General features: G+C 37.7%; 1 protein-coding gene across 5 annotated transcripts in view; it reads right to left on the minus strand.

Annotated features, from left to right (window-relative positions):
• The window catches only part of Palld (palladin, cytoskeletal associated protein), a 375,619-nt gene extending 350,534 nt beyond the window's left edge, over positions 1 to 25,085 (minus strand). For all 5 annotated transcript variants that reach the window (XM_046447644.2, XM_046447643.2, XM_046447641.2 and 2 more), the window contains exons 1-2: positions 24,928 to 25,085; positions 8,061 to 9,042 (exon numbers count right to left, since the gene is read on the minus strand). In XM_046447644.2, the coding sequence (XP_046303600.1) occupies positions 8,061 to 8,965 (905 nt within the window). In that variant the 5' untranslated portion in view covers positions 8,966 to 9,042; positions 24,928 to 25,085. The remainder of the gene's footprint in view (positions 1 to 8,060; positions 9,043 to 24,927) is intronic.
• Between the last annotated feature and the right edge of the window lie 1,726 nt (positions 25,086 to 26,811).

A 26,811-nucleotide genomic window follows, 5' to 3' on the forward strand; every position in this document is an offset into this window, starting at 1 on the left:
TCCTGACTCGGTCTCCCAAGTTGCTGGGATTACAGATTTTCACTACCACGCCTGGCTCAAGTTTGCTTCTGGATTCACTGAAATATCAGTCTGAGCAGTATTATCACATATATCACACATGGGCTTGTTGTAGTATCATAGTGTCATGGTTGGCCAGGAAGAGGTGGGAAGGCAGCTACTGCCTTCTGTAAAAGTTCAAGTTGTTAAACAATAATTACACAAAGCAAGGACAACATCTCCTAGTTCAGTGATATGGAGCTATTCCATTTCACTGAGGTCTACACAAAAGGGTTTTGAAGAGAGATTTTGAACTTGAGATTTATAAGTGGCCAGGTGTTGGATGGAAACTGGAATTGAGAAAGAATGGGAAGGATAGAGAGAGGACAAAACATCAAAATAGACCATATGTCTTTAATTTTATTAAGCACAGATATCATTTCCATGGAGGAGTCAGAGATAAGGATACATTTTCCCTGCAATAAAAGGTACCCTCTGTTGCTTGGTCTCTCGGTTTCTAGTTCAATGATCATCTGCCACTCTAGGGAAGGTGTACTGGTCTCTGCAGAGGAGAAAGGCCTTGATTTTTTTCAACTGAATGCAAATATACTGAGAAAGAAATTGGCTTTAAAAGTAAGTGGAAAAAATGATGAGAATGAGAAAATCAGAAGCTGTGATTTTTTTTTTCTTTATGGATTCGGTCCTTTTATGCTTGCTCTCAACACCCAAGAGTGACAATGGAAGGGGGGCAACTGGGTGGGTCAGAGGGTGATGGGCTACTCATGTGACCCTTCCGACTCTCTGGCCAGTGTGTGTGTGTAGATTTTTGTATCTTCTACAGCCAATAAACTGGGTAGATTACACCATAAAAGGTCTTTGAGACAGAACACATATAATACTCTACTGAAACACTACAAGTTAAAACAAAAACATTTTAAAGTTCTAAAATATAACTAAAACAACCCAGAAAATTGATTAATGCATAACTTTAAGAGCAAATGGCTAAGAGGCAGCTTATCCAATTCACAATGCTAGACAGCAAAGTATTCTCTGGATGGTTTTTGTGGACAAAACCTGGCTGTGGAACTTACCCAACATAACAGGAATGATAGAGTAAAATTAAATATCTTTATACTTGGTATTTTTCAATATGAAGCACAAAAATAAAAATTTATCCTTGCATCTCTTTATCTTGAGATATAAAACATTGCAGACACAGTTGCTGCTCTCTGGGTAATCCTTGCAAATCACATTTTTCTTATCTCTAAGGTTACTACTGTCTGGAATTTAGCACTTGTCATACCCATGCATTTCTCCATGTTCTTACTTTATCTGTAGGCTTGAGATAGTACTGTTTTGCAAATGTAACTTCAAATGAATACATTTGTTCATCTGATTTGCATGTACTTTGTTTCCAACTTATTATTTTTTTGGTTGATATTATTAGTGAGTTTTAGATATCCTGATATGTACAGCTCTAATTCATTCATTGTATGAATATATTATAATTTAATTTATCCATTTCCTTTTCAGCGAACACATATTTAGGTTCTTTCTAGTTTTTTGAAACAATGCTGCTATGAACACTCTTATACATGTATCCTTATATTCATGAACAACTAGGTATATAACTAGAAGTGGAATTAATTATGGAATTATTAAACACATATTTATTGAGACGCTGGGAGCACAAGAAAGAGTAAAAGAGATACAGTCCTTACATTCAAAGTGAAGGGATAGATAATGAAATAGTTAAAGTAAAACGTATCACATAAATCCTATGGAGAAAATCATACCAGAGGGTAGAAAACAGAGGAGGGTGACTTGTTCTTTTACATGAGTAGTTATGGAAGGTTATACTCTGAAGGTGACCTTTAAGGGGAGATATGAAGGAGACAAAGGAGCCCTGGAAGAAGAGCATTTCAAAAAGACAAAATGGAAAAGACAGAAGTCCCAGGTGGGAACATACCTGGTACAGCAACAAAGACTCACCCTGTGACAGGAGTTGTGTGTCTTCATGGGAGAATGGCAGGGGATGAAGTCAGAGAGACGAGGAGGCCTTATTAGTATCTGTAAGGACTAAGGACTCTACCCTGAGTGAGATAAGAAGCCGATGGGGGGCTTTGTGTAGCGTTGTGATCATAATTTTGTTTAAAAAAAGTTATGGGAGGTGCTGAGTAGATTCTGATAAGCAGAGATGGAAGCCAGGAGATCTATTAGAAGGCAACGCAAAAATTGGAGAGAAAGATGGGGGTGGTGGCTTGGATCAGAGCCTCATCAGAGGACGTGGTGTGATGGACAGATTCCTGATACATGAAAGACTGAGCCAACCAGAGTTCTTGGATAGATGGAAATACGGTGTGAGGAAAAGAGGAGTCAAGGGTAACTCTGTGGTTTTTCCTTGAACAGCTGAAAGGGGGGTTGTCTTTATGGACATGGAGAAGACTTAGAAAGAGGTTTGTGGAAGAGAGGAAAATTAGAAGTTTTGGCTTATTAAATTTGATATGACTAGTAAATATCTGAGTAGAGATGTCAAGTAGTCAATTATTTTGTAAAGGGTGAGTGCACATACATCTTAAACTTACTGTGTGTCACAAAATTGGTCCCCAAATTACCTGTCCCTATTTACATTTTCATGTTACAGTAACAGCACATGTATTTTAAGATTTTTTTTCTCATAGTGATAATTTGATGGTGCTAGCTGACATTTTTATTGTTGACTATGTTCTTCTTTTTTATTTTTTTCATAGTGCTAGGATTGAACCTAGGGCCTTGATCATGCTGGGCAAATGCTCTACCATTGAGTTAAACCCCAGCCCTGATCATATTCTCTAACAACAGTACATCTGGGCTAAACCATTTGGATCTTAAATTTATAAGCACCTAATATTCATAACCTAGCAGCTAGTGGTGTTATTGATATATTTTCCAAAGACAACACAATCAACTCTACAACATCCTGATACCCTTAGTAAGAAAAATGAATAGATGGCTTATTTTTATTGTTTTTGTCTTTGAGAAAATGGAAATTTCTACAGACAGTATTGCATAGATTTGATCTGGATAATCCTGTTGTTTTGGCATTTGATGATGATCAAAGTCTTGCTAATGTAAACTAATTGGAAGCACTGGAGGGGCAAGGTTTTGATTATAGAAAGAAAAGAATTTAATTAATTTTAATTACATATATTAAATAAAACTTTATAAGGCTAATAATGATGACCTCATAGGCATCTTATAATAAGTTATGAGTAACCGTATTTAGTATATTAAAGCATATGCTTGGACTATGCTGGATTTTTCTTTTACTGCAGTAGGTGGGTGTTTAAAAGTGTTTTATGTTTTTTCTTTTGCATATGCATACATTTGCTTTACAATACAATCTGAAGGTGAGGATACATTTGGATCCACCACTGTTCATTACTGGGAATTCTTTGTTTTCTTTATAGATATTTGGTGAAGGGTATGTGCTCCACTTTTTAAAGTTTTTAAAAATTTTTTTTTGGTTTATGTTGAGTGACCAAAAATAACCATGAAGGGCAATGCTTTTTATTTTTTCATATGAAAAAATTTCTAGATATCTTCATGCTACTATTTTCATTGAAAATATTTAGAATATAAATTCCATGCCTACAAGGATTTCACAGGGGCTTTCACAGCTCCGCTCATCTCCCCTTCTGGAGGTTCTCAGCAAGGCAGACACAATGACCAGGCCAGCAGTGACGGCAGCTCAGTCTTCGCATTGGCCTTGGAAGAGCAGGATCCGGAATCAGAAGACCTGAGTTATATTCCAGGCTCCACGACTGGTTAATTATTTACATGTTACTTGGCACATTTTTTTAAATAGTTTTCCATGTCAGTTGTCTTAGATTTAAGTGGTTTAAGACATTGAACCCCTTAAATAATAATATATTTTAAATATTTTTAAAAATATAAACTGAAAACATAGGCCTCCTTTTTATAATACTTAATTTTGAACTAAACATTTTCATGAATATTTTTATCAACTCACAAAAGTTGAGCATAGAGAGCACAGGGGAGGGGGCCGACATCAGGGTCTTTATGCTGTTCTGAAGTAGTGTATGAGGAATATGGAGCATTAGGACACACATGGATGAATAGATGAATTGTTTAATGTGATTGTATTAGTCTGGGTTCTCCAGAGGAAGAGAACCAATGGGAGATCTATCTATCTATCTATCTATCTATCTATCTATCTATCTATCTAGATATACATAAATATATAGATATAGATATAGATAATTATAAGAAGGGTATTTATTAGATTGGCCTATACAACTAGAAGCTGGATAGTCCACAACGGCTGCATGTAGGCTGGAGAGCTGGAGGAAACAGTAGCTGATCAGTCCCAGAAACTGGAGCCTCAGAACAAGAGGGATCGACAAGGCTACCCCAGTCCAGGACTGAAGGCCTGAAAACTCTCTGGAGAGTCACTGGTCAGAGTCTGCTTTGTAAAAGGCAAAGAGCTGGAGTCTGATGTCCTTGGGCAATTCCAGTGGCAATCACGAACCCGTTCAAGAAGAATTGAGCTTGTGTCTGCTTCTGCTTCCTTGTTCTTCCAATTTTTGTTCCATCTAAGCCTCTAGCCTATTGGACTGTGTTACCCACACTTAGGGTGGGTCTCCACTTCAGTTTGCTGTCCCACATGCCAATCATTTCTAGAAAACCCTCATTGATACACTCAGAAGACTCTTAACTTAGGCATCTCTTAATCTAATCAAGTTGACAATTCATATTAACATTACAGTGATAATTCAATTTGTTAACAAATAATTTTCATATCATCTGAATACAACTTAAATGCATATAACTTCAATTATTATCCACCAGCTCTTCTCTCTTTTGTTGAGATTTTGTTGGACATTCAAGAATGAATAAAGAAAACTCTTTTTCTGTCCTGCTTGTGGATATAACTAGTATTTGCATGATGTGGAAGGGTGAGTGGCTGTATATAAGGTAAAAATTCCTTGAAATGTCTGGCCTGGCTTCTCCCTACATTTTCTCTTCCTCCTATCTATACTTATTAGCTTGGTTATGCCCTGGATTCTGGGCCAAAGAGTCTCAATTTTGGCCTAATGTAAGGCTTTCTGGGTAGCAGCTTAGTAACCTAGCTATGTCAGTTAGCAGTCTGCTTTCCTATTCTGGGCCCAGCACAAATTTAGTCACTAAAATCTTGCCTCATCTCATCAGAACTCAGTCTCTATTTCCTGCCCTTTTTTTTTTTATGTCCTTCTGAAGCTATAGTCCTGGCTTTCACTTGCCTGAACTCCTGAAGAGTTATTTCTTCCAATGCTTCACCCCTGCATCGGGATCCTGGCACCCTCTGCCATAATTGTCTGGGGTGTATTCCTTTAGAGTAACACTGAACTTTTCCACTGGCCCGTCACCCAACTCCTGAGCTCTTCACTTGCAGACTGCCCAACACTGAATGTCTCTACATTTACCAACCAGAATCTATTGGGACCCTGCTCTTTGCTTGTTCCAGATTCTCCTGACGTACCCTCACCTCTCCACAACTCTGTCAACTGCTCCTGGGATTTTAGGAAGTGGCCTGCTTGTCCAACAGGTCTTTCTAATGTCTGGGGCCTGAGCCAGATTCTAATGCCCCAGTGTAGGGCCTCTTTATAAGTTTTCTTCCTTATACAAAATTTCCTTCAAAGAAGATTTTCTCTTAAGACTGTTATATGTCTCATGTGGTCAAAAGACTTCAAGGTCCTTAATTATTTGCTGTATGTACAAATAAACAACAGAGATGACCAAGAATCTTTGCAACAGAAATTAGAAAATCTCAGTGGGGAGGGAAAGAGAAGGTCCTGATGAATGAGAGGGATTAAATTATGTTATATACACATATGAATATGGCATAATGAATCTCATTATTCTGTATAATTATTATGCACCAATAAAATAAATTAATCCAAAAAGAAAACTCAATGTGCATGTATACTCTCTCTCTGAACCAAACCAAACCAAACTAAACCAACCCAATCCAAAACTAACTCTAAAGGATACAAAAAAGACAGCTTACTTCAAATAATGGAACATTTTATCAAAGACTTAGTGATTCTAGAAGGGCACAGTTTGCAATGTCTAATAAATATTAGCTATTGACTTTGTTATGCTGGGAGACAGAGAAAACTAATTAATAATACTGTAGCTATTAAGTAAATTAGCACTCCACTGCCCTGAGAAAACAGACTGAAGTATGATTTTGATGGCTCCTAGAATTACCAAATGATGAAAGTAAACTTTAACACAGAAATTATGGTCTGCTCACTTGAAGTCATACTTTGGTGATAAATGAATTGCTTTTTGTCATTTTTTGACATGGTAACACTTTTGGAAGTGGCTGTTTTGCAAGTAAATATAGATGGAACCCTATGTAGTTTGAAAACTTGTGAAACTGTTTTGAGTGACATGTGAGTATATTTCTAATGAAGAATTTTTTTTCAAGATTGGGAGGTTTTTAAAAACCTTAATAGAATCTGGAAGAAATACTCAATTTTATTTTTATCAGAGGCAAAATGATAAGAAAAATGAATTATTTTGGAAAACATATACAGAATTTAGAATGACATAGCTAATTAAATGAATAGATTAACAAGTTTTTTACTGCCCTCTGCTGTTCTAAAAGAAATAGAGCAAAAATGACTATAAAATCTGACAAGGTTGAACAAATTGGTTGGGGGAAAAAGAATTGCCTGCCTCCCATTATACCAGTTTTCAACCACTAATTGTGAGGCTTACTTCATGCTTAGGAGCAATTTATTGTAAAACTAAGAAACCGACACTAGGAAAGTGCAGATTAGCAGAAATAGGGTGAAAGGTATAAAGTTTGCTATTCATGACATACAGAGAATAAGGAAATGCCATCATTTCAATTTTTAGCCAGTGATGTCTACTTTACTATTTTTTCAAAGTAAATTCTTTTAAATTTGCTTTTTTATACATACATAATTTAGGTAAGGCATTAATCATCAATAAAAGCAAAACTTGCAAACTAAATGAATGAATGTTTATTTGCATACCATAATCCTGACTTGAAATGCTGCTTGCATTTTGACATGTGAAAATCAGAAATGAGAAATAACAAATATAACAGGTAACACTAATATAGCAGTTACTGGGTATATGGCACTCTTTTTCACATTTTTTTTTAATTCAACCACCATAAAATAGAATGAGGTCATAACTATTGGAATGGTCTCTTTGCAGATGAAGAAACTGAGTCACAGAGAGCTAAAGAAACTTGACTAAAGTGACTTTGCTGGTATAAGTAGCCATAACCAGAAGCCTTGTCATATGACTCCAGGGCCCTGCTCTTTAACATTTTGCACCGGAGAAGGTATAAACTCTGCAATTAAAGAAGTGGGATTTATATAAATTGCAATGGGTATGGTGGTGTGAGATGAAAGTGACCAGGGTACACACATGTCATTCTACCTTTTGCTGCACCCATGCTTCAGTAGCCAGAGCCCGTGCATGAAGAACTGACCCGTAGTGCTCCAGTGCCTATCTTTTCCAAGTATGTGCTGACTTCCTCCAGGCCTTGGCCTGCATTATCTCTTTGGAGCTCATCTCATGGTTGACCTCTGCACACTTTTGCCTTTTATCTCTGTACCTCCGGTCGACTGCTAACTTTAGCTACACTTTTGGTCATCTTCAGTGACTCATTTTCAAATATACACACTCTTCATGACATTTGGGATAAGTCAGTTTCACACTAAAATTTTCCCTGGCTGCTACTAATTCCAGAATCCGATAGAGCAACCTACTTGTGTTCCTTTTATCATGTATGAGTCCTTTACCGTTTCCCTGAGTCAAGGGCCCAGATGGTCTGTGACAACAGAAATCTCCTGCCAGGGGCACCTAGTCCTACCAGTATCTGCAATTTGGGACACTTTGCCTTGCAGATACTTAATAAATTAACTCTACCTCTGTGACCAAAGGGCTAACCACTCAGGAAGTCTTTCCTCCTCCTATATTAAAGGAAACCCCAACATCAATAAAATCATTAGATTTTCATAATAAAAACTTCTTACCTGACTCGAGGAGTTGGGTTTCCAGTGACTCTGCATTCCAAATAAACTCTACTTCCTTCTGCCACTTCTTGGCTCCTCAGCTTTTGGATGAACCGGGGCGCAGTGGGGAAGGGGAGTGCCTTTTGGGGCTGTGGGTGAGAGATGGTGCTGGATGGCAGGTCCAGGTCCTGGTCTGCCTGGTGGCCATGGCTGGCCTCCGGGAACTTGACCACCTCCTGTTGGTCTTCGGTGGGGCTCTGGCTGGCTGAGGCGCTCATCAGCGCCGATGGCTGATTTTTAGGAGACAGGTACCCACTGTCTGGCGAGGAGGACTCCCCGTTGGGGCTTCTGTTCTTTGGCTTTGCCGCTTCTCTAAATATGGATGTCAGCTCTTCTATGAAGTTAGCCGCCTTGTCGCACAGCTGGCTCTGGGGCCCAGCCTTACTTTGATGTGCAGGTTTGGGCTTTGCAGTTGTGCTGGGCGCCTTAGCACCTCGCTTCTCGGCCTTTCTGAGGCTCCGGATATAGCTGGGGCTGGCAAGCAGGGGTGACATGGTGGGCTTCCTCCTGCAAGCAGGTGAAGTGACAGTCTCAGTTCGTTCTTCTGCCAGGGGCTGGACGGGTGTTGATCTCTTCTCCTGAGCTTTTCCCGAGGAGATCTGCTCCCCCGATTTGGTCTCCTTGTGGGGAGGATTTTCACAGAGGCTTACAGGAGAGGTGTTGAAAATTCTCGAGATCTCCTTTTCTGAGTCGAAATCTTCTATCTCAGAGTCGGCTATGGCTCTCTGGGCCAGGTCAAGGCTCTTGTTAATCTCTTCCTGGCTGAGAAAAGCAGATAGCCCCGGGGAGAAGTCAGCATTCTTGCTTTCTTCCTGCATGTCTGATAAGGAATCATAGAAAGAGTCGTGGGAGGAAGTCTCTGACATATTGGAGCAGCCTTCATACACCCTTTGTGTCCAAGAGGGAGGCCAGAGGCACAGGGAACCTGTTTTCTTCCTGTGTTCTGAAAGACAACAGGATTATCCTTAGTACGAAGTGTTCAGTACTGGTTAGTGCTTGTTTTTCTATTTATTTTTTTCCATAATGCTACTAATCTACAAATTGAAACGACAAAGTGAACGGATATATCAGCTTTCCCAATTCCATGAGTTGGAAGGAAGATCACGCATACCCGTATTTATAATTTATGATTTTAATTTAACATATGCTCTATGACTGAGTATCAAGTGTCTCACTGACCCTATTGAATAATCCAAGAGAATGATACCAGCTGTGGATCTATCCGCATGGCAGGGCATTCTGTATTTCTCATAGAGCCCCCTTCACACCCACCTACCCTGCTAAAGCTCCCATATCATTAATGTTATGCAAGGTTGATGTTATGCATGTTATGCTTGTTGATATTTTTAGTAAGACTGCACATCTGACTCTGAAACACAAAATATATTCTAATAATTCCAATTTTCATTTGCTTTTGGATTTCAGTGAAATATTCCATACTTTATGTCCCGTTCTTTCCTCCTGTCTGTCCAGTCATGCTCTTTCCTAGTCACTCATTTATCATGACCACAGGAGACATTAATAATCACTTAGGAAGTTTCAGGTGCTGGAGGGACAGCTTTGTTCCGCACCAGGGGCTTGTAAACTTTCTCTTAAGGCCAGACAGTAAGTATATATTTTTTTTTGTTTTATGGCTATCCAGTCTCTGTTATAATTACTCCACTTGCTATGGTGGCATGAAATCAGCGATGACTATGTGCCAATGAAACTTTCTTTATGGACACTGATGTTTGAATTTTATATTGTTTTTAAAAGTAAAAAAGAACAGACTTCTTTTTGATTTATTTTACAACAATTTGCAAAATGCAAAAGACATTCTTGGTTTTCAGGCTGTACAAAAACAGGCAGTAGAATGTTTTTTACCCAGGGGTTGAATGATGACATAGTCCTTATGTTCAAGGAGTTAAAAGTTATGTGGGGTGGTAATGTGAGATGAGTAGAACATTGAATAAATTATACAGAATAGTATAAAGTGTAATAGGGGCCTCTTTGATAGGGCCTCCCCCTAAAGTGAAAGAATCCAGAGCCATGAGAGCCTAATCTAATTTTGAAGGACATGTGAAAGAACTATGTGCTTTGCATAGAATATTGATATGGGAATATCATCAGAACTAAATAAAAGTTATTTAATTATCTGTAAAATAATTGGGCATCAATTTAAAATCTACTGTTATTTTGAATTAAATATTGTGAGGCAGTGACTTTCTTGTTAGTATAAGTGCTGTTTTTTTTCTATATATTGTTCATAGGCTAATGGGGAGAAAGATCTAGAAAATCTCAAATGATCTTCTCCTCATGACTGAGTCCAGATCACTAAAGGGAACTCTGAGGACATGAGGAGCTTGACTTTATAAGGTGTGTCAGTCATCGTGAGTGAACCCAGTAGGATATTCCCCAGAAGTTGTGTCTTAAGAGGGCTCTGACTTGAGCTGCTCGTGTAGAAGTGGCTTCTCATGTAGAAGTCTCTGATCTCAAAGGATACTCTGCAGGAGTTGAGGAGGGTTCCAGAAATCTGTCTCCAGAATTTACCCACCACATATGACGCTGTGACTCACAGACTGTTAATTCAACAGAAGTCATTTGGTAAAACACCCTAAAGCTCAGTATTAACCTACTGTATCTTCTTTAGTTGAGTTTTGGACTGTGGTCTAGATGTCTTTCTGAATTCCAAATTCTCCACATGCTAGTCCTACTCTACCCACCAAACCGTATGTCCCACAGTTCTTCAAGGAAATTCTATAAATCCATTGGAATGATCTTGTCCCTCTCATCCCCCATTATTAACTCAAACATTACTCTTATTCTTTGTCTTGTCTGTGCTCCAGGATGGAACCATTCTAACTGCTCTTTGATTATTCAAATATAGTTCATTTTTGGAGAAAGGTTGTATTCAGTACATCTTGAATACTTGAATATGTTTTGTTCATGAGAAACAGGCAGTTAAAGTATAATTTTGAAAAGGAAAATCATGAAAAACATAAACAAGTACATAAACAAGTATAAGATAAATAAGCATTCAAGATTTTACTTAATTAACTAATGATGAAACCAGTTAAGAAGCTACAACCATTTCAAAGAAGGCTCTGAAGAACAGACATGAAAGTAGGCAACGAGGAATGGATTTGCTAGTAATTTTGTAACTGGTTAATATCTACCAAGCAATAAAATGTAACGTTTAAAATCAAAATTATACTAGGAAAAAATAATTGGTATACCTGTGAACACGTATGATTTGTACTGTTATTGGATATCTACAATTTATAGAGTTGTCAAATTGCCTAGTTAAGAACAATGAAAGGCACAGACCCTACAGAGTCAGATGACCCTGGAAGATCAACCACAGCCCATCTCGTGTTTCAAGGAAAATTCAGTATTATTTTGTCTATTTTGAAGTCATTTATAGACTGGTCCTGAAAAGGACGTTTGGGCTTTCAATACAGAGTTCCTAAGCTCAGTGAGCAGACATGGTGGATAACACTAGTAGAAGCCAAGGATCAGAATCAATGCTTATAACATGTGAGGAGAAGCAGGATTAGGCAACATGAACCCCCAAGAGGCATGAAAATGGGAAGGGAGAGACCCTTGGGCTGAATGCGTGTTTGTATACTGAAGGCAAAGCCAACTGTATTTTCATTTCTTGCAAAATTTATTGTTTGGAAGAGAAGTCACTGTTCTTTTTTGTTTGTTTTGGCCCGAGAAAATTTCAGTTTTTGTATTGAGCTCAGTGATGAAAGAGATTGGCTAACATTTTGTGTCCACCACGCCTAAAGTAAGCTGAGCTGAAAATTCAAGTGGACCATTCGAACAAAATCATTGATTCTTTAAATGACTAACTGGCAACATCAACTGAGATAGATGTACGCTATACAGAAAGATCACCCATTTAAAATGTATTGTGAATATATGTTACATGCCCAGTAGTATGCTAGGGATGGGGATAGAACTCTGAAAAGGACCAAGTTTTTGCCCTCATGGAACTTAGCCTATAAGGGATACAATTAAGTCATACATGCATATGATTCAATGTGACAAATGCTGTGATGAGAGAGAAAGGATGTGCTGTGAGAGCCCCTGGAAGAGACAGAAGGGTGAGCATCAGGCAGAGTTTTATGGGGGAAATAAGTCTGACAGAATGATACTTGGCAATTGACTGAATGCAGAGATGATACAGAGACAGGATTATAGGTTTCTGACTTAACAAGAAGATGAACTGTGCTATTACCTCACATGCTGAAAGAGAAGGAACAGGTTTTAAGGAGAAAAAAAAGAAAGCTTAATTTTGATTTGCGCCTTTTGCATTTGAAGGAGCTCTGGTGTTGATTTCCAGGAGGCAATGTGAGAGACTGCTCCAGAGTACAGGAGATGGAGAGCAGAGCTGGGCTGGGAATTACTGGCCTGTGGGTGGCTTCTTAAACCACAGGGAGTAAGGAAAAGAATCGTCCAGAGCTCTGGAGGAAAACCAGGAGAGTGGGTGTCATGGAAATTGGCAAAGAAAATGTCTCATGGAGGAGGGAGTGTCCCTTTGACTCCAGCAACTGGGAACGCTTAGCACCACTGGCAACAGCAGTTTTGGTGTGTGCCTCAGAGATATAAAGCAGACTGCTATGAAAAGACAGTGTAGATTGCAAGTCCAGTTGACTGTGGTGAGGTCTGAAGAAAGGAGAGACATAAGGGAGTAGTAGAGCAAAAGGGTGGAATCTAGCCAAGTTTTTTACTGTTTTTTTCAGGATGGGGCACAGGAAGGTGCTTCAGTGCTAATGGAATTAAAGAGATAAAAGCTGAAGATACAAGTAAAAAAGTGGGGAGGTAAACGTCCCACTGGGGTTCAATCCCTGGTACAAAAAAAGAAAAATCAGGGATGACTTGTAGCCCAAGTCCCACCCCAAGACCTGAGAGTAACTGGGATATTATAACACAAATGGGCTAGGGTGGGCTGTTCTTCCATTGTCAAAGAAGAGAAGTAATAAAGAGTGCGTGAGTGTGTGTGTGTGTGTGTGTATGTGTGTGTGTGTGTGTGTGTGTGTGTGTGTGTGTGAGAGAGAGAGAGAGAGAATGATGTCCAGATAAAATTTATTTTTGAAAGAAAGGAGCGCTCTTGTCTTGAAATGGCTTTGCTTTTGGTAACTTGAGGGCAGGAGACAATTGAAGTACTTATTGTAGGGAAAGGGAGAAAGCTCTCTGAGGAGGATGTATGGGCAGAGGTGAGGACTTAGTTGAAGTTAGATGTCATGTACTCATAGTGTCATTAATGTGTGTGACTGTGCAGTTCTCACCAGAGAGCTCAGCTGTCCAGGTGAAGGTGTGCAGGTAGATGATCCAGGTTTTGACAGGCGGAAAGACAGAGGGGAAGTGGGTAACGGTGCTGAGAATTTGGCAGGGAGAGGCAGGCTCTGAAATCTATGCTGGACTGGAATTCTTAGGTAGGAGTGGGAACATAGAAAAGTTACGGGACTAAAGCCCCAGTGGAAACAAAGGACAGGTGTGGTGAGAACAGCTGAGTGAGAAATCCAAAGAGATGTGTTCAGATGGGGAAATATCTGAATCAAATATTTTAGAGGTAGAGCTTCCTGATTTCTGACTTCAGTTTTAAAAGGTAAAATTTATTTCTCTTTTAAATTTAAAATGTTAAATAAAATATAAGTTTTCAGCTCTGCAAATATTTCACTGAAATTGACAGGTGCACTGAAATAGGCTGGATGTCATCATCTAGAGCTTATAGTAATTATTATATTAATTAATTACATTAATAAAATAATTATATTCTTATTAGAATTATAAAATTACATAGTACAAAATTATATTACATACTACATTTATTTTTTTTTGTTTTTCTTCAACTATTTTATTGATAGATTCCCAACATGAGTACCGATGTGAAAGGATTTGACAAGTAGCTTGACCACAAAGAGGTCACGGATCTTGTTCTGCTATCTAGATGAACGCTTCTATGATCCTGCTGAGTCTTCTGACCTCAGATACTATGTTTTTCTTTTTTCCTTTATACATGACAGCAGAATGCATAACAATTCATATTACACATATACAGCACAAATTTTTCATATCTCTGGTTGTATACAAAGTATATTCACACCAATTTGTGTCTTCATACATGTACTTTGGATAATGATGTTCATCACATTCCACCATCACTTCTAATTAGTTAGCATATTCTAATTAGTTATATGTGACAGTAGAATGCATTTGACACATCATATATAAGTGGAGCAAAACTTCTCACTCTTCTAGTTGTACTCGATATAGAATCATACTAATTGTGAAATCGTATATGCACAAAGGGTAATAATGTCTGATCCATTCTACTATCATTTGTAACCCCATCCCCTTCCCTCCCTTCCCTCCCCTCTGTCTAATCCAAAGTACCTCTATTCTTCCCTAGCCCCCACCCCCTCCATTTAAATTTTTACAGGAGTTCCACATCTGGAACAATGGGATAAAATGGATTTAAGGTATATTTACCATTAGAATAATCTATGTTTAAGGAATATGCTTTGATATTTGTTAAGCATATGTATTGTGAAATTATCATCACAATCCCACTAATTAGCATTTTCTTAACCACAAATAATTACATTTTCTTTTTTCTTCTCTTTGGTGAGAACACTTAAGATCTACCCTCCTGACTAGAGGTTGAAAATGACCTTGTGATTGACCATTTTTGTGGACCAAGGTCAGATTTGAGAAGTTGTACTAGAGACTTTATGGCCCACAAAGCCTAAAATATTTATCTGGACTTTTACAGAAAAAATTTGCAGGTCCCTTCTGTAGAACATTAGCTACTTAATAAATTCATATAACGTACATAAAAACTAATAATGGTGACAATGATCTTGGTAATTATATTGGCTAACCATGGACTGCTTAGCAGGAGGTAGGTATTGTGCCAAGAGCTATTATGCAGACTATTTCATTTAAAATCCTCATAACGGATACCAAATCAGAAAGAAGGAAACTGAGGCAGAACATCTGAGTTGGAAAGCTGAGATCCAATTCCAGGCAGTACTCCAAAGCACATGAGCTTAACCATGAACTTTAATACCATTACGTTATTTTTTTTTCACAACCAAGTATCTTACGTAATTAATCTGATGAAACTGGGAATCTAAAATGAAAGTTTCAATATTAATTGAATTGTATTTTAGTACAGATTCAACTTAATATGCTAGATTTTAAAGTGTCATGAACACCTCTATATGAGGAAGCTTAAAGCAAACGTTGAGTGATGGAAAAATGTCCAATTCTTACTTTTAAACAGGGAGTGTTTGCTGGAGGCATGTTATCTCACCTGCTTATTAATTTAAATTTTGGTTTAAAGAGGCGCCATCTGACAGGATCCAGTTGTCGGGATTAGGTGTAGCTTAAAAACTGCTTGCACAGTGAAAAAGAAAATAATAGGCTTTTGGCATATCTGGTTCAGATCCCATTTGCAATGCAGTTATTGCTGCTGAGGCACGCACATGGTCTAGGGAAAATGATCCTCCAAGGTGGATGGATCAGGGAGGTTTCCAGGTGGCCCAAGTTCACTGGAAAATTAGGCTTCAGAGATTTTCGTGTCAGTCAACACCCCCAAATTAAAAGGTCATAATCAAAAGGAATGAAATACAACTGCAGACATCTCCATGATTTCCCTGAGATTTCATGTTTTATGTCGAACAGTGCACTTGGTAATTCAAAGCTGGTGTGACAGATGTCAAAAATGAAGTAGAATAAAGAGACACATTTATAATGCTTTTAATGAGTAGGGAGGAAGTGAGGTGAGTGCTACAAAGGGTGGTGTTTCTACTTTAGTAAGGAGCATTGGAAGATTTTGAAATTTTGAGGAATAAAGGGGTTTTCTATAACTTTTGATCTTTCCTTCCCTCTACCTTTACTCTTTTTCTTTCAAGGAATTTGAATTGCCCTTTTCTTTTTTCTCTTATTTAGTTCATCATCTCCATCATGAATAGTTCAGAATAATTATCCCCTCCCCTAATATCCATAAATAATGACTGTTCTCTAATTCCCTCCATAGGTTCTTCCCCATGGAAGAAATGGCTCTTCTCTAGTCCTGTCCATTATTATAGTCACAATCCCTTCTTCCACTTCCCTAGCATGGTAATGTGAACAGGAAATCGATGGATCAACTCTTTATTTGTGCAAGGGAAGCTCCAAGAAACACAAGATGAAATAGGCATAATTTCTTGCCTTCAATGATTTTACAATCCAGTAGAAGGGGATCAGTCAAAAGGGAAGAATCACCACAAGGAGGAAGATGATAATTGCTATTAAAGTACTTCAGATGAATTGCAGTTGAGGCATCACAAATGGTAAGAGAGATTATATTCACAAATTTGGTCATGTCATTCCTTTTCTTTTCTTTTCACTGGTACCCACTGGCCCATAAAGGAAGTTCCAAAACATGATACACAGGGTAAAAATGCCTGTGAACCATCCACTCTGATGGTTCATCTGTCCCATCTGCCTTCATTGAACACAAGCAATGGTCAGCCCTTGCTGGCCTACTCTGGATTCCACGAACATTCCATGTTCTTTCATGTCCTCATGACTTTTCACATGCTGTTCCTTTTGCTAAAATACCCTTCCCTTCTTTTTCTGTTTTTCAAACTCCAATTCATACTTGAAAACTTTCTTAAATTCTACTTCTTTTTGGTGCTGTCTAGGATTTTCTAGTCAATATAATTTGCTCCTATTCTGGGCATGATACTTTTCATAGTATTTTGTCATTGCATTCATCTTACTAAATTATAAATACTTGCTTAGAGAACCATTGTTCACTGGGCTGTGAACACTATCAAAGCAGAGCTGTGACTATATGGTTAATGCTTACCACAGTGTCTGGATCATGGCAAATGGCAGAAACCAAGAAATATATGGTATTTGCAACATGGTTCAAACCCTGGATGGGATTTGGGAGGTAGGGAGTCATACAAGCGAAGGCATGAGATGCTAAATGTTTCATCCTCTCTCCTCATTCCCAGCCACTCAAGCCCCTCTGCAGTATTTTTCATGGACATGTTCTCTTTGGTTCTGCTCTTTAACCTGCATTTTAAAAAATTTACTTTTTAAACAATGCATAGAAACATAAAAATGGTGCTTATTAATGTTTCATATGTGTACACATTGTGTGGTGTTTAAATCAGGTTAAACATGTTTATTTCCTCATACATTTATCACTTATTTATGGTGAAAACTTTCCCTATTTCAGTACTGGATAGCACTCAGGTTCAGATGAGCCAGGAGTGTTCTGTGGATGTGTTGTCACTCTTTCAGTACTAGAGGGCAATCCAATCCTTGGTTATATTCAAATACACTTGTTGGTATGTTGTTCATAAAGAAACAGGCGAGTATCTAGAAAGACAGTCTATCCTCACAAGCCTCTCCCTTGGGAAAAAGTAAGCCTGAATGCCTTGTCTATAGTCACTGGCCTGTGGGCAGACACTGAAGGAATTTTCCTGGCTCTGAACACAGTCACCCATGTCAACTCCATGATCCTATGTCATACCTGTGGCCACCAGTGCCACTAAGTTGTTTCATACCCCGAGCTCACAGACCACCAATATCAGCATAAGAGTGAGGTAGGATCAAAGTTCACATGGCTATGGGCTATCTATTGCCCAGGGAACTCATCATGCATGACTGCTACTACCAGCCACAGGTGATGCTATCTGGAATGGAGGTTCAATAAACCAGGGCTACGTGTCTTCTCCTGGTACTGGGGCTGTTCCAGTAGCTGTGTTTATCGGTAGCCCTGGCGATAGGGGTTATTAAGGATCTTCCCGTGTTAGGTTTCACCAGCCTAGCACTAAGTTCCTAGGGAAAAGTCTTTTGCTTATTACCCTGTCTTATGTTATACTGGATAAACAAAACTTAGCTAAGAAAAATAGATGATTCTGATAAATAAAATCAGTGATGAAAAGGGAGAAATGGCAACTGACACCACAAAAATGCAAGAGATCATTGGAGATTATTGTGAGCAACTATATGCCAACAAACTCGATACTTTAGAAGAAAAGGAAAATTCTTATACACATATACCTTACCAAGACTGAATCATGAAAAAATACAAAACCCAAACAGACCAATGAAAGTAATGAGATTCAATTAGTTCTAAAATGCCTTCTATCAAAGAAAAGGTCAAGGCCAGATGGCTTCACTGGCTACCAAACATCTAAAGAACTAACACCAATTTTCCTTGATTTACTAGTGGATAAAGGAAATGTGATAAGTGTACACAGTGGCGTTTTACTCTGTCATAAAGAACAGAGAATTATGACATTTGCAGGAAAGTGAATGGAACTGAAGAGCATTATGCCAGGTGAAATAAGCCAGATTCAGATGGTCAAGGGTCACAGAAGATGAGGATTTAGAAAAGGGAAGAAGGGAGGGAAAGGGTTAGTTACAAGGTTATGAATCAGACCAAATTATGCTATGTGCAGGTATGACTATATCACAAGGAAGCCTAATGTTATGTATAATTATAATTCCCCAATTTCTTTAAAGAAGAAGAAACATGCTTGTCTATAAAGGCCAGTTGCAATAAGCCAACAGCTAACATTATACTGAGTGGAGAAAAGGTGAAATATTTTTCTCTAAAGTTTGCATCAAAACAAGGATGCCCACTTTGACTACTTACACAGCATAGTGCTAGAAGTCCTAGCCAGAGTAATCAAATAAGAGAAAGAACTAAAGGGCATATACAAATTGGAAAAAGGTGATACTATCTTACATATTGAAAACCCTAAAAACTCTACCAAAAAACTATTAAAACTAATAAATGAATTCAGCAAAGTTGCAGGATACAAAATCAACATAAAAAAACCAGTAGTGTTGCTGTATGTCAATAGTGAATTATCTGAAATAGAAATAAAGGAAGTGATCCCATTGACAATGGCTACAAAAATTAAAATAATGAAATAAATACCTGGGGATAAACTTAACCAAAGAGTTAAAAAAATCCCTATAATGAAAATTACAAAACATTAATGAAATTGAAGAGGACATGCTCACAAAAAATACAAAGTTCTGTGCTGGAGTTTGTGCCCTGCCACTTAGTAGGTATAGTCCTGACCCCAGTCTGCCTCCAAAATTGGAGGTGGGATGGTGCAGAACATTAGATACTTAACCTAACACATGTTCAGGGGTTCTCTGTCCCAAGTATTAGCCTGCTGGTAGGGGTCTAGCACTGGGGTTCACTATCACAGCACTGGCACTGGATTTCAAGTCAGAGGCCTGGTCTTAATTCTTTCTGCCTCTCCTGAGAAGGAAGCATTTCTCGCCATGTTGGGCTGCTTAGAGTTGGGAGTGGGGGTGATGAAAGCAACTCTTTTTTCCTGTCTTCTTCAATGTGTCTCTTAGTTTTGTTTTACTAAAAACAGGTCCTGTGATCTCTCACCTCATTTCCTTGGCTCTTGTGAATGTAATTAGGCGTGTGGATAGTTCAGCATGTCTGTGGGGAGGTGACGGCTGGTCAATCTTAGCTGCTATTTTGCTCCAGCCAGGTTTGGATGCCTGCCCTGAATTTATATTGCTCTTATCAATAGTTACTCACTCCCTAGGCTGTTTTCCAGTAAGAACTTGATAAAGTAGTAGATGCTATATGTTAATGGACATACATATAACATGGAGCAGTTACTTATAAAATACACATTACATGCTCATCTTACTATAAAACAGTCATAGATCAGACACTCTATTGATATTTTTTCTATAAAGACATTAATTTTTTTGTGTTTCTTATTACCATCCAAGAAAGTTTCTCATGAAGAAATGCAGAACCAGAAAAACAGTTATTCTGTTTTCCAGAATTCTACTACACATTGAGTATCCCTAATCCCCAAATCCCAAATCCAAAATGATCTAAACCCTGTAAATTTTTAACTGCAGATAATGACATACGTAGAAAATTCCATACCACATAACTTTTGTATTCTGCACAACATTTTAAAAATAATTATTAAAAAATAAAAATATTATTTAAAATATAACAAAATTATCTTCAGGCTATGTATATAAGGTATATATAAAACATATATAAATTTTCAAAATCCCAAACATTTCTTGTCCCAAGCATTTCAGATAACAGATCCTCAACCTGTATTAAGCAAGGAGAATTCTGTAAACTTTGCACGTTCTTTGACATGGATGCTAGCAAATTCAGGGTTAAATTTTAAACCACAGAAATAGTAATGTTTTAGCTAAAAAATGATTTTTTTGCTTCCTTTTTCTATTATGTTAGCATTTAATTATTGAGTGCCTACTATGTGTTGAACTCCTCTCTTATAGGCTGAGAACATAGCTGTAAATGGATTCTTTGCCCTACGAAGCTAACATTCCTTTTTTTGGTGGTGGTGGTGCTAGGGATAGAAACCAGAGCCTCACACATGATAAGCATATGCTCTGCCTCTGAGCCTAACCCCTACCCCTAGAGCTAACATTCTAGTAGGATAAAAGACTTAAGTAGTAAGTTGAGAAAAAAAATTTTACCATCTACTTATTGTGGTCTTGCCTTATCTTGACTGGTTCTGAGCATCTGTACTATGCTTTAGTTACATACAGGCTCAAAATGTCTTTGAAAAGATGTTAAAGTACAAATAACACAAGCTAATAAAATAAAATGCACGATTACACATTAACCTCAGGGTTTGCACACCATGGCTGTTTTGGAAGGCACACCCTTGGAGGGGAGGGGAGAGTCAGTCACAGCAGAAGGCACGCCCAGGTTAATGGTGCTTTAGTTTCCCTCAAGTGTACCAGGAGCAGCTGCTGTGTCACCTTATGGTGATCTGTAGACACACTCTCCCAGGTGGATCTTGACATTTATGTCAAACTCTTAATCTTCAGCAAATATTTGGTGGAGCAAAAAGTTTGGGCGGCCTGGCAAATACCAGGAGGCGTTATAGATTGCCATTCACCTCCCACTGTCGATAGGCAGCTTATCAGCATCTTGGCTGATTCTAAGCAGATATTATTTTCAAATGTGAACTTCCTTGGTCACATATTTTGTTAACTCCCTGTGCATGTTCCATTCTTTCTTAAGGAAATTTTTGGGCACTTAATTCATAGATTATTTCTCATTGAAATTGTAGACTTCACGATTTCTCCCGAAGTTCCTATCATCTGATTCTACAGGACTCATGTTATACTATAAAATGAGGAACATGTAAATACATTTTTAGTGTTTTGTTTTAGTGTGTGTGTGTGTGTGTGTGATGCTGATGATGGAACCCGAGCTTTGTGCATGCTAGGCAAGCTCTCTGCCACTGAGCTACATTCCCAGCTCTCATTGAAGATTTCATATTTGGGATGTTGATCACACATTCTGATATAATTAATTTTATCATCCTAAATTGTCATGGCATTACTGTCCCCGTATTTGGGAAAACACTTATGTTTGAATTCATGAATATGTTACCTACATACAAATATAAATGTATATGATTCATATACATTTATGGCTATACAAATGACAGAAAAGAGACACTTAAAAATTATGAATAACCTTTGCTTTTAAAGTTGCTGACTTTGGGAGATCAGTTATCTGAAAATCAAAGTTATGATATTTGGGAAGGTTCTCTATGTTGTTAGCCAAAAAAATACTTGTGGGATGTCTACTTGCAAGATCCTCTTGAGGCAAGGCACTGTTGATTGTTGAAATGAGAAAGAGTTCCTTGACTTGGAGGAACTTGGAGAGACAAGGGATATGAACAAGAAACAACAGAGCCTCGCAGAAGAATGAATTCTGTTACAAGCAACAAAATCTAGGGTTCTACAGGGAATGATAGCATATACCTGTAATCCCAGCAACTGAGGAGGCTGAGGCAGGAGGATCACAATTTCACAGGCAGCCTCAGCAACTTAGTGAGGTCCTAAATAACTTAGTGAGACCCTATCTTGAAATAAAAATAAAAAGGGCTGGGGATTTAGCCATGTAGCTCAGTGGTACAGAGACCCTGTGTTTAATCCCCAGTACCCCAAACAAAACAAAACACACTAGGCTTCCTGAGGACATATTACTCCAAGGCTTTTGAGCTCTGTGCTTTCACATTGTGAATCATATGATCCACAGAACAATTGATGGAGTAGATATTATTTCTTGATCATTTCTATTTCTCAAACTGCAGCAAAAAAAATAGTTTGAACATTTGGCTAAAATTAAACCATCAGGAGTGACAGATGCATAAATGAAACTTGTGTTTAACTGCTAAAGTTCTCTTTACCCATGGGGGATATTATGGGAAATTAAGAATTTAGATAAGGGCATAAATTTTGCAGTCTGTTTGTGTGGAATATTTTTAGAGATGTTGAAAGAGCTAGTACAGTTTTGAAAGAAAGATGTTTGATGTTAGAAAAGAGCTGACAGACACTTAGGCTCTGTCGATATCATACACCCATTTGACAGGTGTGATGGAGAGTCGAGGCAGGGTGTAATCATTTCAGTAATCATCTCAAGATGCACATACAAGTGGGAATAAACATATAGAGATGGTAGGAAGAGCATGACCCTGAGCAATGAGCCCTAACTACCTCTGTGGTAGGGTTTAGACAAGGGTGGAGTTGAGAGGTGAGATATTCAGGAGAATCTTTTGTTGCATATTTCATAATCTTTTTTTTTAAAAAAGCATTAACATCAGGAATAACTTTAAGTAGAGCAATTTCATTTACTCATTTTCCTATTTAAACGATGACAAAAAAAGGAATGAAAATTATTGATTCAAAGATTTGATACTATAAATATTTTTAAATTAAAGTAACTAGGAAAACTAAAATGGGAAAAACTTTAAAGCTTATTTTTCTTGTTTTGGAAACCAGGTAGCTCCTGGACTACATCTGTTTCTTGCTGCTCCTTCTGTCCCTTGCTCCCTTTCTCCTTCTTTGCCATGACATTCTTTTCCCCGGAAAGGGCCCTTGGGGCAAAAGTCAAGATGAAAAATTTATAAAATCTTATGTTTGATGCAAAAAAAATGTACAATATTACAATCTATTTCTTAATAAGTACACAGGATTCTTTTCCTTTCCAATAGGCAAATTATCATTATAGAAAGATATGTCATATTTATCCAACTGTTTTGAATGCCCCTCTAAACAGAATATTTTATCCCAATTTTGGGGATGTGAACTAATAGCTCATTTAATGCTATAACAGTCATAAAATGTATTTTACAGGGAATATCTGGAGTTATTCCTGGTATCCTCTTCAGTTTATCATCTTTAACCATCACGTTGAATCTGTTGCAATATCTAGACTTTACATCCAATTCATCCATTTCTCATGTAAATTCAAACTCTACCCAATTGATCTCTTTATTCTCCGATGTGATGATTTATCAGTTATGTTATAGTCAGAGCTGCTTTGCTCAATATTTGCTCTCTGTGCTGGGATTGAATCAGGACATAGCCATTTACTCTAGATGGTCTGAATTTCCAACTGGAACTCTGGAGTCACCGTAACCTTTGATAACCTCCTCAGTCATACCATTAAAGAGGCAGAGACGCTTATCTTGGCCTGCAGATTTCAGTTGGTGTCTCTTAAAGTGTCAGGTTGATTTGTGAATCTGAATAATGTTCCTCTGTACAGTCTTTTTTTTTTTTTTTTTAAAAAAAAGGTAAAGAAATCATTGTCCAGTATAATCTAGGTCCTCATTCTGTTGTGAAGTTTGTGAGAAGGTCAGATTTAAATTCAGTTTCAGCAATAAAAGAGAGTGGTCTGGACAGGGAACTGATATAGAGCTCTGAGATACAGACCCTAATTCCCCTAAGATGCCAGAATGAGAGAGAACTAATTTGAATTCTAAGAATGTGTAATCATGTATTTACAGAGCAGATATTGGCTAGGTAATTCTGTAGGCCTTGTCTACTATTCGCAATAGTATGTCAAAAAGACTTATTTTTAAAAATCTCAATAATCAAGGTGAGTATTCAGGTTCTTGTTTCCTTGGGAAAAAAATGGAAGTTATTTCTATCAGGTAAAAAGAAATTTAATTTCCATATACACAGGACTGACTTTATTTTTAATAGTTTTCTGTCAGAGAAATTGGCTTTATATTTGTCCACAGCGTTCATACTTGAAGGCAATTAGTATTCTTAGAAAATGCTAAAAGGTAATATGAGACTGAAATCATTATGAATCAACTTCATATATTGGGTTCAAGACAGTTTCATGTGTAGTTTAAGACAACAGGATATGAAGTTATGTTGTGATATTTAAATTTAACCGGACTCGACACACTGCCCTGTAATTTCTCTTACTAAGCTTCATCTTCTAAAAATTAGGTATGCAAATTTTATGCATAAGTATAATTTAACATAATTGCTGTTACTAAGTCTACTGATTTAATTATGTCTAAGGAGTTATTTACAAAATCCTTTGAAAGGGGAACTAACAATTTGGATTGTTACTAAAAATCTCAAGTCTATCATTAAAACCTATCAGTTTTTAACTCAACTGTGGATGAGCATCTAGATAACTAAATTTTTATTTTCTGTGAAGCATAACACATTCACAATCTTGTTTGGCTCTATAACCACATTTCATCCTTTTGGAATCGATAGCACCAATTTAGCATGCTTAAGCGTATGATAGAGAAGGTAGTTTCTCTGACGGCATGGGCAGAGATAAAGCTGGCAGGAAAATCTTATGTATTATCTGTTTGTGGAAAGACTACAAAATTTGCATTAATTTTCCTCTCCAGGAAAGAGAAAAATCAGGCATCTTTTAAATGATATAACCTTAAGCAAACTACTGTTATTTTCAAACTTTTTCTTAAAAAGTCCTCAAAATATTGCCCTCCCAGTTAGTAATATTAAGATATACCTTATAGATCTTTTCAATGCTTGGTCAGTTTGAAGTCTCCAGAAAGGTGGGTTATTTCAGATAAGCATTTCTTCTTTCCTGGGAGAGCGGAGGTTGGCTTTGCCTGTCCATTAGAGACTGCTTGGTCCGTGGTCACTTTCAGACAACTGTGGCCTTACACTACTCTCATCTGTCCTCTTACTCCACTCGGCTATTTTTGGTAACTGAACTCATGTTTCAGCAGAGTGCCACAATCAGGAATTCTAGCAGTGGGCTGGGAAACAGCCCCAGGTCTGAGGGTTCTTAGAAATTAAAGCCACTTAGTATAAAAGGAACTATTTTTATGCATCTAGTAAGCATAGAATGTTTCTTTATACTCTAAAAGATTCCTTTCAACATACTCTTAATCAATTACTAGTATGTGATTCCAAATAGAAAAAAAAAAAAACAAAAAAAACGACACTCTTAAGGAAGACTTATAATCTGCTCTGTGCATTTAGCTTTTAGTCATGTCGTAAATTATCCTAAAATAGTAAATGTAATAACTATTTAAAATTTTAACCACCTGTCAGATTGAATGGAGAGTCCGACTGCTTTCTTACTTCATATTTTTAATTAAAAATTGTCCCATGATTGGTGTGTATTAAAGACATAGTCCAAAATAGGGTGAAATGGGCACAGACATACAGGGACTGAATCTTACCTATGTTGCAATGAACCCACTTACATTTATAAAAAAATATTTCTCAATCATTCTATCACTTATTCTGTAGCATCTCATTGTAACATGGTCTAATATTTAGACCTTGAAAATATGAGTAGAAGTAATAAGAACAGAAAGCTTTTCTGATCCAAGGTCAGGTATCAGAACCCAAACTAAGGGGACTAAAGTAGTCACACAAAAGTTCATAGTTAAGTTCCTGAGTTTCCCTTGGTCTTAATAATATAATCACATTTGATCCAGTTTCATATCTGAAGAAATTCTTTCCTGATAGTGGAAAATTTATGAAGTTCTGCTCCTGTACTTACTTTTCTTTATTGACAAAACTTATCCTTTAAAAATGGTTCTTCTTGAAACAGGATACTCTGCTGGGCCATTTCATCAGTCACATTAGTCATTTAGAAATTTATTATGATAGGGGAAAGAAACCCTCTGGTTGATTTGCGTTATCCATTTGTGCTGTTATAATGAAATACCCTGACTTCTCACAATTCTGGAAGCTGGGAAGTCCAAGATCAAGATTTATTGTCTGGTGAGGGTCCCACCTCCACTTCCAAGATGGCTCCCTAGGTGCTGTGTCTTCTGAAGATGAGGAGCACTGTGTCCTTACACGGTGGAAAGTAGAAGGGTAAGGGCAGTTGAACTCTTTCCATCAAGTCCTTTAATAAGGGCAGCTAGCTCGCAAAATTCATGAATCACCTCCCAAAGGCCATTCCATGTTGAATTGGGGAATAAATTTCAACATAATGTTTTGAGGGGACAAAGCATTCAAACCATAGCATTAATTAAAGAAGGGTTTTTTGCTTTTTACCTCATAAGATAGTAATAAAAGCCACTGAAATGATAGAAATTAGAAGGGAAGACAGTATAAGATGCCAGAAATTAAAAAAAATTGCTGGAAAATGATAAATATGAGTCAAACTAAATCACAAACTTAAAAGCCTGCAGAAGAGGATGCTGATAGGAAGTGATTCACCCCACAGAATTTCACAAAGGTTTAGGAATTGGAGGCACCAGACTCCTCCTTGGAAATGAACTTTAATTGGCAACCCTGAGTATAGCAATAAGTGACTGAGGCAGGAACTGAGAAAGAATCCCCAGGGAGCAGTAGGACCTGACTTTGCCATTTCTCCCTCATGCAGGCAGGAGACTACCCCTTGCTATGTCTGAAGAAGATGGGAAAC

The sequence above is a fragment of the Marmota monax genome, unplaced genomic scaffold (genome assembly GCF_021218885.2).
Source record: "Marmota monax isolate L192 unplaced genomic scaffold, Marmota_monax_Labrador192_F-V1.1 WCK01_AAM20220418_F8-fsc00040, whole genome shotgun sequence".
Lineage (NCBI taxonomy): Eukaryota > Metazoa > Chordata > Mammalia > Rodentia > Sciuridae > Marmota > Marmota monax.